The sequence below is a fragment of the Bacillus rossius genome, chromosome 16, assembly GCF_032445375.1.
Source record: "Bacillus rossius redtenbacheri isolate Brsri chromosome 16, Brsri_v3, whole genome shotgun sequence".
In the NCBI taxonomy this organism is placed as follows: domain Eukaryota; kingdom Metazoa; phylum Arthropoda; class Insecta; order Phasmatodea; family Bacillidae; genus Bacillus; species Bacillus rossius.
This window is the reverse complement of record NC_086343.1, coordinates 40,886,278-40,905,615: the sequence shown is the minus strand read 5'-3', so window position 1 is coordinate 40,905,615 and position 19,338 is coordinate 40,886,278. Positions and strand designations below refer to the sequence as shown.

Genomic DNA, 19,338 nt, shown 5'->3' with positions numbered 1-19,338 from the left:
TGGTTAAGTGAAGTGTTCGTTTAACTGAAGTTCGTTGTACTGGTGCTTTCCTGTAAAATGTTTGCAAAGGTCTTTAAAAGAAAATTTACTCATCAGACAACTAAGTATTTCTATTAATTAAATAAGTAAGCGGTAATAACCGAATTAGCTTTCAACTTTAAAATACATGGTTTTTACGGGAAATCTACCTACACATAGCATCTGGAATCTAACAGCGGGACCAAAAACGTAATGTGACGTTTTTGCGATAATTTGTTTCTTAAAATTTGGACGCCCTAAAATAACAGTGCGACCATTATGGAATAAAACATGGCATATAAAATATTTGAATACAGCAGTGGAGTAGTATTTCAAGCAAAGCTAGCAGATGCCAATAACAGTTTCAATATTTACCTGTTGTAATTTCAAGAAATCATGGACGCATACCCAGGCCCTGCGGAAAAAAAAGCACAGTGGCTCTGTGAGTGATGGTGTGGGATCAGCGGCAAGCTTTAGGATTGTTTCGTGCTCCTGATTGGAAAACTAAATCATCTAAAGTAGCTTGGCTTCTGGGTTGTAGCCGTGTCCTTGGTGAATAATTCACCGACGTTTCGGTCGACATTGCAGTCGCCATCATCAGGGAGCAGTTACTTACTGATTACTGAGGTTCTTACCAGTTTTTCTGCCTTTATATACTCTCACCTGAGGGGAAGGTGCTTCCTGATTGGCTGCAGCTGTGGGCCAATCAGAGCCTTCCTTTCTTCTGGTTGGCTGTGGAGCTATGTTGTGGGGATTTCTAAAGAGTGGGTTCCATTATTTGCTTAATTTGTAGCCAATTTGTAAGCCAAATATGGAACCTACTCTTTAGAAATTCTCAAAACATAGCTCCGCATCCAACATTGGACAGATCGCCCCTGATTGGCAAAACAGCCCAGCCAACCAGAAGAAAGGAAGGCTCTGATTGGCCCACAGCAGCAGCCAATCAGGAAGCACCTTCCCCTCAGGCGAGAGTATATAAAGGCAGGACAACTAGTAAGAACCTCAGTAGGTAATTGCTCCCTGATGATGGCGACTGCAATGTCGACCGAAACGTCAGTGAATTATTCGCCAAGGACGCAGCTACAATCCAGAAGCCAAGCTGCTTCAAACAACGGCCGTGAAAACCTGCAAACATTATTAAATCATCTAATAAACAGCTTGGAGCCTTGCGCTGTGCTTGTAAACCGCGTGATGCATGATGGTCACCAGAACAGAAGACTACGTTATTAATTTTTCTGACTTACTTGTTTGGTTTATTTACCCATGTGCGTTGTTAGTTTGGAGCTCTGCCAGTACAGAAATAGAACATGAAAGGACTAATAAATTTCAGTGCATTCTGGAATTGTTGTTTGCGAAATTAGTGTTTACATGAATGGAAAAGTGATAAACGGGAATGGCACTTGTAAATTCAATACGTCTCGTGTAGTGTTCTATGTAGTAGCTTGCCTGTTCGTTTAGAAAATAGCTACCGTATCTTAATGAGGGATTTTTCAAACTGGCGGAGTTAGCTGACGTTCACTCAAGCAAGTTTTATATCACCTATTTTCGAATATTTTCTCCATCGGTTTTCTAACGTAATACATATCGCAAATGGAAAGTGACTAATCACAATGGAGTTTACTGCCTTCATACCAGTTTAAAGTTTTATAGAAGATATTCCAGATAGTTTTTTGATTACAAAGTTTTAAAATGAAGGTGTTAGATAAAATACAAATCTTGTAGTTAAATACCCTCTTTTATCGCATAATTGTTGCACGCGCTTAATCGTCGCACCAATTTTAGGGTGTCAAAAGTTTGATAAAAAAACCTCTCGCGTAATCGTTGCATGATGTTTTTGGTCCCACTATTAGATTCTGAGCGTTTGTGAAGGTAATTTTTTCCGTATAAACAATGTATTTTAAAGTAGAAATCTAATATTAATTCGGACACTACCACTTATTTAATAAATGGAAATACAAAGTTGTCTTATGTGTAAATTTTCTTTTAAAGACATTTTTAAACGTTATAATCTTTATCTGTTCGTTTGCATCGCCGCTGTGTACCGCTTATAAAAATGTAGCCAGTGCTAGTTGGCATCATTCATGTTTGGTTATGTTGCTTCCTATATAGAGCGCGCACACATAGTCGAATGTCGATATCTCGCCAATTGCATGCAACGCGCGCTCTCTGTCGAGTGCTGAGTTAACTACATTTGATGGCCCACACTCTTTTGTGGTAAGTGGGTACTACGACAATAGTTATGCATTCGTTCACGCTTGCATTCTGGTCACTGAATTTTTTTTTCAATTCAAAGTTGAAGAAAAGTTTTTGTTGCATGACTTATTAATTTAAATTGTTTGTCGTGCTCTTGTATACTCCACTATTTAAATAAATGTACTTTCCATAAATGGGTTTTGTTTTTATGAATAACTTAACCTAACAAAATTTTTTTTTGCATAAACGTCGCACCCCTAACTTTTCTAACTTGATTTTAGTATATCATGTGTGACGATTATGCGATAAAACACTTTAATGATTTCTGTAGTCTGTTCCCCGCAGTGATGCTTCCACTGAAAGAATACATTTTTAGCTTTGTTAAAGTAAATTTTTTTTACTGCAGGTGTTTTTAAGTTTATATTTCTGTGCACTTATTAGCCAAAAAGTGATGACTCCATAAATTAAGTTGAAAATACATTTTTACGTAAATATTTTCAGAACACAGTCGCCCGTGAAATAGCTTATTTCTACAAAATATTAAGGTTGGTTCATTATGTTCTATAATATTTCATGTAGTGTCATGTGTATTTAATCATTTTTGTTATGCGTGCATTCTTTGTTAGGATTACTTGATAGCTAGTGCATTGTAATGTTGGCAGCCATGCAACTGTATTTAACTATTTATGTGATATATACTCTTATATTAACAGTGGATTAATAAATGGCATAAATGCATGTGTATGTCTGGTCGTATTTAATGTTTTTAGTAGTGGTGCACCGATGTGGATACCGATGAATCGTAATCGGCGATTATGGGTACTTACCGATTAATCGTAATCGGAGATTATCTTAACGAAAACTTTGCCGATTATTTACGTCCCGGCGTAATTAAGTAGGTTTTTACCGTGTAATATTTTGTTACACATTTTAGGACGAAATACCGTAATATTTGTATATATTACAAAATTCATCTAACTCCGTCATATCATAATTGCAGATATTTCGTTAAGTTTAATAAATCTCATTGCCTCGAACAATAAAAAATACATTTTTCCTGCACGTTTATTTACGTTTCGTCTTTTGTTTGTTTAGTGGCCTTGTTCATTACCTATAGCCAGAGACGTAAAATAGATGGCACGCAATCAAAATACCACAAACAGTTGCAGTGGATTCTATGACAATCGATCTTTTAGAGTCGTAGTAGCGGTTCAAAATCGTGGTCCCGATACCTTCTAGAGTTTATCACTGCATTTTACCAACTCGTTATAGGCGTCTTTGGTAACATTATCCGTTGTTGTGTTATTTGTATGTGACGTGAAAAGTGAAAAAGTATTTATAATTTTATATATTCAGTCAACATAAATAAAATAACATGTGCTAGAATTGGTTTTTATTCATTTTTATATAATTATAGTGAGATGGCGAGTAGGGAGAAAAAAAGTGAAGTGTGGAAACATTTTTCTATAAACTCAAGTGAACAAAATAAAGCAGCATGTTTACATTGTTATACGGTAATTTCTTGATGCAACCTTATGTGATAGTCGATAATAATGCTAGTTTTCCGCAACAAAAATTTACCCATTGTAAATTACAATTATTAGACTGTAGTTCAAGTTGTTTACAATAACAAATATTTAAATAGAAGTTAATTTAATTTACACTTTGCAATGACTTAATAGTGTATTCTATATATTTTTATACTGTTATTATAACTGTATTCTCAATTTTACCTAATCTTGTTATTAAATTCACATGGGAATAAAAATTTTTGTGTGCATTATTACACTTAAAAAAATTTGTTCATTATAATCGGTAACTGAATCGGTATCTGCCGATTATTGCTCTCATAATCGGTAATTGAATCGGTAATCGGTAAAGTCATATCGGTGCACCACTAGTTTTTAGTCTGTTTTTTAATGTTGTTTGTAACTCTAATTTCTTAAATTTTGGGAGAAGGTTCTTTTAATCATGTTTATTTTGTAAAATTTTATTATGATTTTGTTTTTATTTAAAAAAAAAATTCTAGAACATTCACTGTAATAAAAAAAAATTAAGTTATTACTATATTTACACACATAACATGTTAGTAATATGGTTCATTATTTTTGTAATCATATACAGTCAAACCTCTATCTACCGAACTCGCATGTATCGGATGTCCGTGTTTATCGTATACTTTCTACGGTCCCGGCAAAATTGCCATACAACTAAGGTTAAAAAAGTTCGCTTGTACCAATGTTCGAATTATCGTTTTGTCCGCATTGATCGTACAAAATATGTGGTCCCGTCACTAAAAATTATAATAGATGATCGTTTAACCATAAAGATTTTGCAGAAATAACCATTTATTAGAAAGAAATTGTCATAAAAACAGTAACGATAGTATACAGAAGTAGTAAAAATCACCTTAAATCTGCAGCCATTTTATAATAGCAACGAGTGAACTGTCAACAAACAGTAGATGGCTAACATTGGTGCCATATTTCCGTGAAATCGACGCGTCACGAAGCATTGCCACACTATCGACTTGTATTTATGTACGAAACTTTTTCATGTCGGCTAAAATGGTAACGTAAAAAACAAAACATTTTATACCGTACGTATCTAAAATCACTTCAAGAATAAACATGTCCCTTATTATGACTAAGCATTGAGACATCTCATTTATAAGATACAAAGAAACCAATATGGCGTCCACTGTGGCGTTGAAAATTTATTGATTCCTTTGCAGCATCGTGAACACATTTCTATAGGCCGGTATTTCATTGTTCGGGCATGCTTTCCTAATCTCTGATTCTGATCGTTGTTTCCTTTACATGTGCGTGAATGTTGACTTAATAAAAAGTGCAAAAGTGACGTTAACGTTTTAGAGCGATTAAAATGTCTCGGCATAGTAAATAGTTGAGAACACTTGATGAATGGATTAGGATTATTGAAGAAATTGAAATTGAATTGTAGGTCTATTGTGCATAGGCTAAGTTTTTTTAAGTGTAAATTGAACTAAGTAAAAAGCTTCCATTTTTATTTTTTTTTTCAATTGATTAAACTTTAATGACAAGTAACTGATATATTTCTGACACTAATTTTGAGGTTAAAATATTTTTTTCAAAATCTAAGAGTGAAGTTCACATCTATTGAATGACCGCATCTACTGAATTTTTTTGTTGGTCCCCTGAAAAACTCTTAGATAGAGGTTTGACTGTATTACATTCACTGGTTTTAGTGTGAAATTAGTGCGTAAGATTTGCACTAGGCTTCTACAAATACTTTTTTTTCCTTCCAATCATATTTCAAATCAAATATCAAATTATTCACTAATATTGAATAGTTTTCTAATCAATTTAAAATAGAATGAAACTTTCCTTCCACACTTGACAGTAGTCCAAGAAATTTTGATCCACAATAAAGTAAAATGAAAAACGGAAATATATGTATGGAACCACACTAGAGAGATGTAACATGAAAGAAAGAAAAAAAAACAGCAATACATTCGTTAAGTTAAGTAAGGTTAGGATGGCTGCATAATTAAAAAAAAACAGCTATTTCATAATTTAAATATTTAAACATACATTTTCCTTATAATTATATTATCTGACTTAACTTAACCAATCTTACACTTAAATATTATTTTTCTAATTTGCCTAGTGGCATTCTAATTCTCATTCTTACTGTTCAAATTCAATATTCGTATTTGTGAATAATTTAATTTAATATTCATATTCATATTCCATTCAAACTAAAAAAACTGATATTTGCACAGGTCTAATACTTTATGATCATTAGCTGGCACCACAGATAAAGATAAAATAGCAGAACTTGAAAGATAGCTGTATGAAATTCTTTCAAAGTTAAATTTTGCATTTTTTTTGTAATGTTTAGATGTAATCTTTTTATAATTATTTAAATGAAACACGATACCAAATTGTATATGTATCATTTTAATTTATCATGGTAAACAACCCTAGTTTTGTTTGAATTAATATTTTAATGCAAGGAAACTTAGGAAATTTGTAATAATACTTACAGACCTTTTTGCTTATTCTTTGTCATGAAAATAGTAGGTCACTGCATGAAATCCTGTAGTGAAAGCATGCATTTGATGATTATAGCAACAAAATGGCATTTAAACCACTTACTTCTCACTCCTCACTCAATCTCTTTCATTCATTTCAAATTCATTAACCCTGCATGACCACTTGAGCTATTTTTTTAAATTCAATCTCTGCTGCTTACGAAAAATTCAGTTAGTATTGACTTATATATGAATCAGTGAATCTTGCTTTAACAAAAATTGGCAGCCAAAAAATTTCACTGTGGCTAATTATTATTACTTTACATCCCATTGTTCTATTCAACATCTTTTTGCAGTAGTAGTGATTGGATTACCATAGATTATGAAGCCTCTTCTGAGAATTAGTTTTAAAATGCTATTGTTTGAACTGTAATGCCTAAGATATTTAAATGAAAATGATTGCTTTATGTATTTTCTTTCATGATTATTTAAAGATTTGTTGATTACTTATTGAATGACCCTCGTAGATAATGAATATCCTGAATTAACAAATGTTTAAAGGGCTCTTATGGTATGTTCCTACATTCCAAGATGGTTATTTTATATTTATATAATTGCTATTAATTATAGCATTTTATTGCAAAAAAATAATTAAAATTTTTGTACAGATACTTACTATACGTTATTTTTCAGCTGTAAAAGGTCACACAAGAAATCATAAATATCAACATTTGTGACTTTTTACAGTGATTAGAGGTTCAGTTAATATCTTTTGAGATTATGATAAAACATAACATGTAAGGCTATCGTTAATGTATTTAAAGGTAAAACCCTCAAATGGTAGCAATGATGACAATATGAAATAACCTCCTTGCATGTGAACCATTGCCAGGGACCGGAAAGTTACTTTTAAAAAGTAACTCAGTTACAGTTACAAATACTCCATTGGAAATGTAACCCTGTTACAACTACAAGTTACACTACTGAAAATAAACCAGTTACAGTTACAGTTCTGAGAAAAGTAACTTTAAGTTACTTTAACAGTTACTTTGTGAAAAACTAAAAATATGATACGTAATATTGTTATAATTAAAAGCTAATAAAACATATTGTGCTTAGTAAAGATATATGTTTATTTAAACTGAAAATTTTTAAATAGGTCTTAAATTACATTGAGTAATTAGTTCACACTACAAAATTGTTCGCAGAACCGCACAACAAGCACTTCACAATAAGGTTATTTTTATCACTCAACCCAACTTCGAAAAAATTAGAATATGATGGCCACGGCAACGAAAATTCTGGACTGCTTTCTCGGCTTCTCGCTTCATTAGATTCTGTCTTTGCTTTCGCGCATGTGCACAGGTATGTTAATTAATTAAACAGCACAGCAGTAAACCCGCATGTCGTAAATATTAAATAAATGACAATCAAAATACGAGCGCAGGCTAGCCAACAACAGTTTTACAAGTACAAGCAATACCATCGCAAATAATATGCTTGTCGGGATTTTCGTTCTGGGTTTGAAAAAATCAGCAAATCGTTGTTCGTTCAATAAGAAATACATTTTAAAAATGTAACGTAAGAAGTAACGACAATTATCGTTACTTTAAGGCAGATAAATGTAATTCAGTTACAGTTACAGTTACTGAAAACTTAATATATTGCGTTACCACGATCGTTACCATAAAAAGTAACTGTTACAAATAATGTCGTTACTAGTAGCGCGTTACTTCCAGTCCCTGACCATTGCCTTAAAGGTCAGAATACATGTGGAAAACTGCTCTAGTTTGAAGCTTGCATAATTTCATGTTTTTGCTTATTATCTTAAATAAATTTATCATATAACTATTATTAATTGTTTATAATATGTTTTATCTATTTAATAAGTATTTATTTAATGATTTTTGGAAACTGAAAGGCCAATTTTTATGTTAACCCTGGCATGAACTAAGAGTATCATGGAATTGTGTTATATAAAGTTTTAAATTAATTGTTTGTGTACAGCCTTTGACATATATTACTTAATTTTTTTTATCATTTATAAATCAGTATTAAAAAAAAAATATTAGTTTTCTACAATCCTAAAAACCAGAGTTTTTCAGGTTTTTTTTTGGGAAATCCGAATTGTTAATTTTATATATTTATATTTTTCCATTAACCATTAAACACTTAATAATAGTTGAATTATAAATTTTTTAAAAATGAATGGTAAAAACTACAAAATTATGCAAAGTACAATAATGAAGGATAATGCCCCGTAATCCTGGTGGTAAAAACCTGGGGATTCACAATGCAGATGAGGCTCTTGTTACAGCAAGGTTCAGTGTCATGTAGTTAGTGGATAGTGTCTGTGCTGTAGGCGTGTAGGCATGCGTGGCTCGTGTGTGGAGCAGTAGGCTGTGTTGGTGTTTCAGCATCATGTGAACTCCCTGAGCTCGTATCGTAACCCGCACCACCCCATTAGTCGGCCCAGCCCCCAGACGTCTCCCGGCCTCATCGTGCAGGTCAGTACGTCAGTGTTTCCTGTGCCTCAGTCACATTTCCCATTTCTTTTTTTGGAATTTATTCTGTGGTAATTTTCATTCCTGCATTTTATTTATTTGTAATTTGTCACATTTTTATTTGGAATTTGTCACATGCCCACCAACAGTCGTAGACTTTAGTGGTGGGCATTACATGTAATAACAGGAACACAGTTATCACTACCAGTGTATGGACTCCCACTTTCGTCGGTACCGTAGGAGGAAACCATCAACAGATGGCCAGCAAACGAGAGCAAGAGTACCACACACTAGCAGTGATAATAACAAAACAGACAAAACACTAACAAAGGTTAAAGAATCATAACACATAACACATAAAACATATAGGTAAAATTTAGTATGTTACATAGGTACAGTCAAATTCAGTTTGGAAAATCCCACTTACAGGGGATTAGGCGTCGCCATCTTGCAATTTCAAATATTTTGGTACCGCTTGCAATAAAGCTTCCTTGCTAATTTTTTTTTATTTTGATATGGCATACGATTTGGCTTTGGCTCCTGGTTGTAGTCAACACTTGTGAACTGGTAGTTGTAGTCGCCTGCATGGAACAATAAGTTATTTCCTGGCGGCGCTTACAGGTAATATGAGTAAATACAGTAAATATGAGGTTGCAGAAAAGTATAGAAGGTCTGAGAGATATGATCATGCCTTGGCAAACCAAAATTGGAATAATTAATTTAAAATTTGAATGGTAGCAAAATGTTGGAAAAATTAAAAATGGCAGGAGTCTAATCCCCCTTAAGAAAATTTCCTGGCCAGCAGATTTACAAAATTAAACTTTGGAAATACATACAAATATAATAATTGTGCCATTTCAATAAAATTTCCCTCTTTATAAGTCTAAATTTCTAAGTACTTGAGAAACTTCTAAACAGGGATTTCCAGGTAGTTACAATGCTGGTAATTTTTTGTTTTCTTTTCATTATCACAAAATATATCACAGAACGATCTGCTGTTGTGTGCAGAGTGAGCAAACAGATTGAAAGAAAGGTAAGTAGCTGATCATGTAGCGCACGAGTGGCGAGGGACTTCACTCGGATCAGTATGACGGTAGTCCTGAGAGTTGTCACGTGCCTGGACCTCAGTTACCCCTCCGCCATGCCCTACGTGTGCACGGAGACAGACAACCACTTGCTCGGCCCCCGTAGCGCCGACCTCCGCCGCTTCTCTCCCTGCACCCCCTTCTGGCCGGGCCGAGCAGTCGTACAGATACAGTTGAGAGCTAGGGTAGAGCCAGCCAGGGGGCAGGTGTGGTTTATCACATTGCACCTACCTCTTTTCTCTCGTTTGATCTTTAACTGTGTCTCTTGCCAGGGCTTTCGCCCGGAGGGAATTGACATGGAACACGGCAGTGACCTGGGTTTGACCTTTGCACCTTGCCTCGTTCCTCGCTGACACAACTATGGGCTGGAGTACCTTGCGACAGTGGCCCCGTCAGGAAAGCAGCCCACTGGGGATCCGCCGCCCGTAGTTGCAACGACCTGAACGTTTGGTAGGACTGGAAGTACCCTGTGAAATTGGTCCGCCCGGGAAAATGGTCACACCTGAGGATGGGTCGGTCGGCCGGGAATGACCCTCGGTGTACACCGCAACACAAGCCACTATCGTTAACCAACCGGAATCCTACCCCAGAACTGTCACGAGCAGCACCTGCCCTCAGAGACCTAACTGGAGGGGAAGCCACTGGTCTGCATGGGGAACGCCACGACCGGGAAGAGCGACGACCCAACTTCCCGGGCCCTCTCTTCAGGGTCGGCCGTGCTGGAAGCCACCACCCGGCTGGAGACAGAAAACCAAGAACTCCCAGCCGTTCTTGACGCTGCGATCATTGGGAATTTTATGCAGGCCCACCTCCTCGCACCACAGTCCGACTGGCTCTGATGCCAGCCTTGCCTTGCTTGCCATCTTGCTTGGCTAACTCGCACTGCTTGTGACCACCGCAGCAGGGACTGAAGACAACTACATTCCTCGTAGCCCCCGACCTTGGAGACAAGGTAAATTCTAGGACGGCCTCAGCTGGTCAAGAACCAGGGTCTTGTAGAATGTGGCGGCCACCGGCTCTACTGAGGCAGGAAGAAACGAGTTGCCCTGAACTGGGTGGAAGAATCAACCCACCCATGAGAGGTCCAGCCAAGCATCTTGCCAGAGATGGCACATGACGATCGGCCGCCTCCACCACAGCAGCCTGCAGTCCCCACTGCAGTCCCAGCATGAGCCCTGGACATGAGCACTGGACACAGCCCTGCCGCCAGAGCTGGCCTGCTGAGAGGCCCTACCTGCCGGCCTCAGTGGCCACAGACTCCGTGTGTAGCTGTGCCACGGCTTCCACGCGCTGCGAGAGTGTGTGTGTGTCAGTGGGGAGCGAAGTGCGTCAAAGGGGGCCGAGTGCCTCAGATGCAAAACAGAACTTTCGCTTACACAACCCTGTAAATTATCAGTTCTGTGAGCAATCCATTGTAAATAATATATTTTCGTTTAAACAGCCTTCCTTTAGTAGTTGGAACTCTTGTCGTTTAGTTAAGAAATTTTCCTTTCATATCTTTTCCTAGCCCGGGTATCTTGTGAGAGAGCAGACGTGCTGTAGTTTCTAGCTGCATTCAAGTAATTTTGGCATACCTACTCTTTGTCTTAGCATCAACTAATTGGTCATACTGCAAGAGTGGCACAGTTTTTCTTTTATTTCTTTTTGTGTTTAATGTACTCTGAGAATATCATGTCACCCACATATGCAAATACTGCGAGAGAGCAATTGCCAAAACAGACTTTCATTTGCATATGTAGCAAAAGTGCTCCTATCTCATCAGCGATCCAAATACTTTGATAGACAGTAATTCAACAAGCGTACTAAGGTTCCTGATTGCACTTTGTAAATACATAATACCAATGTTGTATTGTTAATGTGCTATCACCAGTGTTGTTTTTATTTTGATAGTGTGTGGTGTGCCTACCACCTTTCGCACCCTGGAGTTAGGCTTTCGAATTATTGCAAACTTGGTAGTTAGGACTGTCCCTACTGCACCTCAATCTCTCGACCACTCTGACCATGCCGACTCAAGCTGAAATCACCTGCATCACCTGCATCACCTGCATCACCTGTAAGTCTTGCCCGGGAGCTTCAAGTCGTGCTTCCTGTAAATGTAGGATGGGGAATTAACGACCATGTCTACGGGGTACATGACTTCTCCGGGCCACGATCAAAGGGTACTGACATCATTTCTCCTACTGCCACACACTACGTGTGCAGGGACCTTGCTCACGTCTGAAGGCCGGCAACCCGCCCAGCAACCACCTGCTTGTCACCTCTCCAGAGACTCGGAAGAAAGTTGTTGCACCAACCTCCGCCAAAGCCCTTCATCTGTCCTGTGCCGCCGCTCGCCGTACACCCCTCTCCTTCCGTAACCAATCAGCCACCAGCGGTGTGCTGCCGAGCTGCTGTGGAGGTATCAAGTACATTTCCCGCTCCTGCTCCGTCTTGCCCAAGCCAATCGAGATATCAACGCCTAACTACAATTTTCAACTGGGCAGAAATTTCAGCTTCGCGAGCCTCTCCAGCCTTGTTCCAAACAGCTGTGACATCTTGAGGACCCTCGGGAGAAGCACGACTCCTTTCAAGAAAAAGACCACCTACGAGTGACTCTTGTTGTCTCTCATGGAAACACCTGTTTCCTGCGCTAAGGTGTCAGGACAGTGGACCAGCACCTGAGCTCCAGCCTGTGCCGGACATTCTTCACGAGCTAAGGATCTTCGTGAGGGATGCCAGCGCAATGCGGAGGCTGATGGGGAATCTACAAGTCTCATCCCCAGCTGTCAGAGTGACTCGGGGACAGTCCGGTACTTCCCCTGGCAACTCTCTGGCCGGCAAAGAGCAAGCAGCAGCCGATACGACATTTGAGCCAGCTGCAGCACCCAGATGGCACCTGCACCAGCACCTGTGGCGACCGCTTTAGCATTTCTACCCAAAGTGCAGTTTTAACTGCCTTCCGCCCCCGCAACCTCGCCGCCGCCTGTGACCTGCACGGCCAAGTAGACGCAGACAGCCCTTAGAAAGAGGACCGAGGCGGTCCTGACTGCACGGGACACGAAGAAACCTGCTGAAGAGACGCAGCCACAGAAGAGGGTGCCGTCCCGGGGCGGCAGAGGGGCGGAGATACCTACCGAAGATGTGGTCGCTGCTCTTCAAGGTGTCGGGCATGCCCCGCTGCAGTGTTGGCGTATCACCAGCTGGGTCTCAGGCCACCCGACCAGACTCGCCTCGCGACGGAAACGTTGCACCCAAGGGAGAAGGCTCCCTGAGCAGCACCGCACGTCGGGCGAGGGAGTACTTCAGTTGGCACCACTGCTCCGCCGGCATAGGTACACGAGCCAACCATGTCCCCTCCACAGACCTGGCCCCCCGCTTCCGATAAACGAAGTGGTTTATGGTTTTAGGAGTCGGAAATACAACACTTAGCAACACTCCGGTGAACAAAATAAATAATAGTTACTAAAATTGTTTTTATAATTTCTTCCATCTTGTAGTAGCAGCTTTCCCAACTGGCCAGGCACATCTTAATCAAATAAAAATATCAGCCATTTTTTATGCTGTCATCATTTGTGGGGGTTTTTCATTTCTATTTTTGTTTTTTGGTTTTTTGGAAAACTATTGTGTTTGTTTCATCTTTTCGTTTTGCTGTGTTTTTTGTCTCGTTTCAACTGTTGTGTTGAATTTTTTGGGTTCGGAATTTTTGTGCTGCCATCATTTGTGGGGGTTTTTTCGTTCTGTTAGTCCATTTTTCTTTGTTTTTTCCTTGTTGTGGAATATTGTGTGGCGTTAAATCCTGACAACAGCAATTTTTGCTTAATTTGTGTTTTTGTCATTTGTGTTTTTTTGTAGTTTTCTTCTGCAGACATACATGTGCTAAGCAATGGCGTATGTCCAAAAGCCTTCATCAAGTCATCACCCATTTAATGCAGACTTATATTACAATTCTTTACAGTTAAACTTGCGAACAAAATTTTTCCGCCTGCAGAAGCACAGTCCGACTCCGCAGTAAATGAGCGAGCCGTGGGTTGGGTAAGTCGTGCCCTTCCTACGGCCTGGCCTTTCTCCCGGTGAAGGTGAAGGTCAGCAGCTCATGGTGTCAGGAGCTCCGAATGTCTCGGACAACCTCGTGGAAACCAAATTAAAATTCAATTGTAAACCAAAATGTTATTCCAGTGTCTCCGGCCACGTGCTGAGTCTCGTGCGGCCCTGCATGTGCCACCCCAGTCTGCTCTGCCCCAGAGGGGAGCTCTGCCCCGGCCCCCGCTGGTGGTCCGGGCCGAGAGGCATGGGGCCCTGTCAGGGCACAGCTCGGGGGCTTGTTAATAAGTGTATTTAAAGGAAACCCCCACAAAATTAAAATAAATATACGCTATAAAAGCCAAACTAAAAACAAACCAATAATATTGACAAGGTCTTCCCTGTCTCCTTCCCTAAAATACCTAGCTGAGATAAACAGTAAATTTTTCACATACTAGTTTATTTAACCTTTCTCAACAGCTTTGCAGGTTGGATAAAACAACAAATTTTCTACGTTGTTAAACAGAACTACTATGTTCCTATAGTTTGCTAGTGTTCTCTGGAGTCTCCCGTGGTGTGTACATTATGAAGGCTCTCGGACTGCTCTAAGGGTTGATAGTTCTGATTATGGAAAGGAGGCTGAAACTGCTTTTTGTGGACTTTGCAGGCACAGTTTGAATACAAACAATAAATTATAGCAGGAGTTCTAGCCCACAGACTAGCATCTGTGGATCAACTAAAATATTTTGTACTGATCCTTGTAATTTTCTGTACACCAACACAATCACACAATAATATGCCTGTGCGAGTGTCTGCCTAATTCACCTGGACGTGCACACATGGGCTAGTTGCCCATGCATGTGTGTAAAGGGTGTAAAAGCTCGCTCAGCTTTACTCCACACGCCTCACCCAAGATTAATCAGGACACGTACAAGCCCCTACTGCTCACCAACACGACGCTACAACACACCAGTTAGCCACTAGCCGGTCTAACTGGTGCAGGAGTATCCTCTCCTCCCCTCGCCAAACACATCGCTCCAGCGAACACACTGGCTCGTGTGCCGAGCTCATACGAACAGGACGTTCACCCCGCCCTTTGATAACAATTATTTGTACAAATGTGTGGGGTGCATCACTAGATAGTATAAAACAAAGTCGCTTCCCGCTGTCTGTCTGTCCCTATGTATGCTTAGATCTTTAAAACTACAACATACATAATATATACTAGTAGAGAAACACTGATAATTTCAGAGGTTTCTAATGTGATGTCGTAAATAAACACATTTTTTTGCGCTTACATTGCAAACGCTGGCTGAACCCTACGAGATAGATCAAAATAATGTACTGCAGTATTGTACACATTCAAAAGGTCTAAAAAAAGTCAGCGATGGTATATGTCTATCTCTTAGGGATAACACACAATAACCATTTTTTATCCTTTACTTTTTACGAGAAATAATGGCTTATTTACGAAGCAATTTTAAGCAATACAGCATTAATCCTTATCCAATTAAGTACCTTCAATACATTGTGCATTTAATATAGATGTATATTTTCGAAGATATGTATTACAGATTTAAAATGCAGGGACATAGCGGTTGCGGCGGTACCGGCCGGGGGCCAGTATATAAAGACATTCTGTAGTATATTTAGTGTCAGCATTGCACCCGTGCGAAGCTAGGGCGGGTCGCTAGTCTGAAATAAAATACACATCGCGAGTTACAGAAACTTTGGTTTCCGGCCTCGCTCACACTAAATGCCCCGGGTGGTAAATGATGGATCGGTGGCCACCAGCAGTTGTCTCAGGTCTGGGAGCCCTACTGAGCCTCCAGTGCTATCGCCGCCCGCGCCCGCTCTGTCAGCAGCCGCCTCCAGACGTCTTGCGTTGCCACCAGTCCAGACGTTGCCTTCAGGCGCCGACGCCACTACGGTCGAGAGCTATTTCTAGAGCCAGCCAGGGTGAAAGTGTGTTTTATCATATTGCATTTAACTCCCGGTCAATAACTTCTCGCGTAGCTTGGTTCACCAGAGAATCTCTATCTCTCTACTGTCGGCTATCTTTCTCCCACCAAGGCCCTTCGCCGGTGCCCCACTGACCCCATGGCTTGGTGATCTGGTTCGACCCTTGCACCTCGGGGTGTTCCTGCCGACAGTGGTCCACCAGGAAGGAAACAGCGCACTGTGGAACTGCTGTCCCTAGTTGCTGGGGTAGGACTGGTCACGCCGGAGGAGGATCGTCGGTCAGCAGCACAGTGTACAGTGTCCCCGCGGGCTGGTCCTTGCTCCTGCCCTGCCCGGCCTGGTGCTCTACCACGGCCGTGAAGCCTGGCTGGCCGAGGAGGGGGACCCTGCCACGTGGCACATCGCCAGCTGCGTCCACGCCAGCCAGCTGTCCTGTGACGGGGAAGCCTCGCTGGCGTTTCCACCCTCGGATGGGAGGAAAAGGAAGGCGACAAAGTGTTAATTTAATTTAGTGCATGAACGCCCTGTCTTTTTGATACGTTAGACTACCTGAGGCTGGCTAGTGTAGGAACGTAAAGTTAATTCACCTTGAACGGAACATTTTTGGAATTTTTGCCTTTGCCACCATGTCCTAGTATTACACCAAAACTTATTGATATGTCTCGAACGTATTTCCGTGGCGTGTTCAGTTGATGAGATGTGAGGTCGTGGACCAGTGTGAGAAGGGACAGGGAGCGCGGAGGTGAGACGTGTGTGGTTGTGCCCGCAGGGAGCGCTGTATCGCAGCGGCAGCCCCGGAGACACGAGCCACAGCGGGCCGCAGTCCCCCGTCTCGCCGGCCAGCTCCCCGGGCATCGGCTCCAACTCCAACCCCTTCGTGGACCACAACAGCTACTTCCTGAACCAGGCGCAGGCCAACATGCTGCAGCAGCACTTCGAGCAGTTCAGCATGGTGGGTACCTCCCCTCCCGCCCCTCTCTCCCTCGCGCCCCGTGTGACTGGTGTCTAACTGCTGTGCCTTGCTCTGTCCTGTGCTGCCTCAGGGCGTGGTGAGTACCGCTCGTCTCCACGCCTGCGCGCTGCTTTGCTCTTTTCATACCACACGTTAGGAGACAGTGGTCACAGCCACTGCTTCTGTATGTCGCCCTGTCTGCGTTTTGTGAAAAACATTTTAAGAGAATTTTGAGCGAGAGTTCATATTGCCACACCAGTAGTTTGTAGAGTGCTTAGTTTTTTTTTTATGTGAGCAGAGTGTTGTTTTTTTTCCCCCCACAAATTATTTTGTTGGCTTCTTATTACAGTATTTTACAACAGGTAATGATGTAATCCTTTGTTGCCTATCCCTTGTAGTGTTGTGTTTCTTGTGTTCTGCTGTCCTGCTTCTGCCGTGTGCGCGGTATGCAGGTGTCTTCACGTTGTGCTGGAAAGGGTTTTGTGCTGCTTCAAGCATGTGCTGGGGCCTTAACGTTTTTTGCAAGCACGCATGTAGTTCTGTGACCAGCTAAATTTTTTTTTTGTTACTACTGACAGGTTTTCAATAAACCACTTTCATTTAAAATATGTGTATGTATGCAAGCATATATATGTGGATTTTGTTCATCCAGCATTATTTTTGAAAATCTTGCAAGAGAAAAATAAAATGGTTTCAACTTCAAAATCACTACAATTTAATTTCCGTTGTGACCAAAGTGCAAAATTTTTGTACAGGAATTTTGCAGAAGTTTATAGGAACGTACGGAAATCATACAGGAATTTCGTTAGCTCAATCTGCTAGACACTCTGTATCTGTTTACAAAGATTTTTACCATTACAAAAGGTTTTCAGATATATTTGGTTTTACAGCAAGTACATAGTGAGTACTGTGTTCCCAGGGGAGTACATCAAAGGGCTGTCCAAAACTTACTTTTTGAAGCGTAGCTGCAGACCGGTTCTTTTTTCAGATGTGCTACCGAGGTAGCATGCTAATGTAGCACGGGCGTGCTCGACCACCAAGCGTACCCAGTATCGCAGGGCGCAAATCCACGCACTCGTAGATATTCACTAGTTGGAACCATTTATCATAGAAATAGTGCCAAAACATGATTTAAACTTACTTTTGCAAGAAGGCTTGCTTGCCATCAAAAAGTAACACTCCCACAACCCGTTTTATCGTATAATCCCGCAGCACTGAACACTCACGTCGGTCTGTGGCTGACTCTCAACTCCGCCTCATTCCGCCGCCTACGCACGGAAGCACAGTGACCAAATCGCCGTCAGAACTCGCTTAAAGAAAATAAATTTTGCACTCTTTTTTATAGCAAATGCCTATAACTAAGGTAGATGTCTAAAATAGATATAGTAAAAATCTCTATATAATGCTTTAAAAATATTTATAGCATACCAAATACATTATAAATTGTGATAAACCAGACCATTCTCATAGCTTCCAGATCATTTGAGGTATTGCCAACTTAACAGTTATGTCATTTAGGCCTTTTTCCAAACAAATTGCCAAATATAAAAAATATACATTATGAACTAAACATACAACGCAAGTTCTAAAAATACTAACGTAACTATAATCAAATATTAAACTTTAAAAGAAAAATGAATCCAGGAGGTTTCAAGAACCATCTAAATGCTTCCAAATTGTTTTCAGGAGAAATACTCTATTATAATTTGATTATAAATGTAAAGTATTGTAATTTATGTATGTGGAAAATTTAATGCACTTAGTTTTTATTAGTTCTGAACCTACACTGAGAAGACTGAGGGAAACCTGGAATTTGTTACTGCCAGGAGAGGCACCATCCAATTTTTAGGCTCAATTTATATAATTTCTGACAAAAAAGATTGACTTAATTTTTTAAATTAATTTTTAATTAAATTTAATTAAATTTTTAAATTGATTTAATTACTGGATGTTTGAAGAAACGTAGTGGATAAATATTTTTATTGATGCAAAAACTAGTGAGTCTGGATTATAAAATTAGAACAAAAATTTTAAATTCAATTTTGTATTAATTTGAAACTTCACGAGTTTTTATTATTTTGACTTCCAGTCTCATCGTTCTTCACCTAGTCCCTTCTCTCGGTAGAAATATTGTTCTTGTTATTTCCATGTTCCCTGTCTTTCTTAGGTGTCCGGGTTTTTACTATTCTCTAATTCAGCGGCTCCCAAAAGGTGTTCCGCAGCAGGGTGCAGGGTTCCGTGAGTCAGGACGAATGTCACACAAAGCAGGCACAATTATTGTCAAATAACTTTCTTTGAAGGAGTTGGGGTTCCGCCAAAAGAGAAGTCAATCGTAGGGTTCCCTGGTCGAAAAAAATTGGGAACTGCTGCTCTGATTAACACCTGTCTTCCTGCTCTGGTTCTAATGTTCCCATTGTTGTGAAGCACCATCGTTAAGGGGGTGCCTCCCATTTCAGGTCATGATTTTATATTTATATTAATCACTAATCAACTTTTCGACTTTTTCAATTGTTTAACTTTCACGAAATGAAAAATATATGCAGCACATACTTTTTTGCATACTTAGCTGCGAAAGTTACATTTTTAACGTTTTTGGGTTGTACAAATAAG

The 19,338-nt window shown here is 40.0% G+C and overlaps 1 protein-coding gene across 2 annotated transcripts in view; it reads left to right on the top strand.

Moving 5' to 3' along the window:
* Positions 1–19,338, top strand: part of LOC134540243 (CREB-regulated transcription coactivator 1-like) — a 100,097-nt gene that overhangs the window by 44,441 nt on the left and 36,318 nt on the right. For both annotated transcript variants that reach the window (XM_063382865.1, XM_063382864.1), the window contains 2 exons: positions 8,644–8,733; positions 16,546–16,728. In XM_063382865.1, the coding sequence (XP_063238935.1) occupies positions 8,644–8,733; positions 16,546–16,728 (273 nt within the window). The remainder of the gene's footprint in view (positions 1–8,643; positions 8,734–16,545; positions 16,729–19,338) is intronic.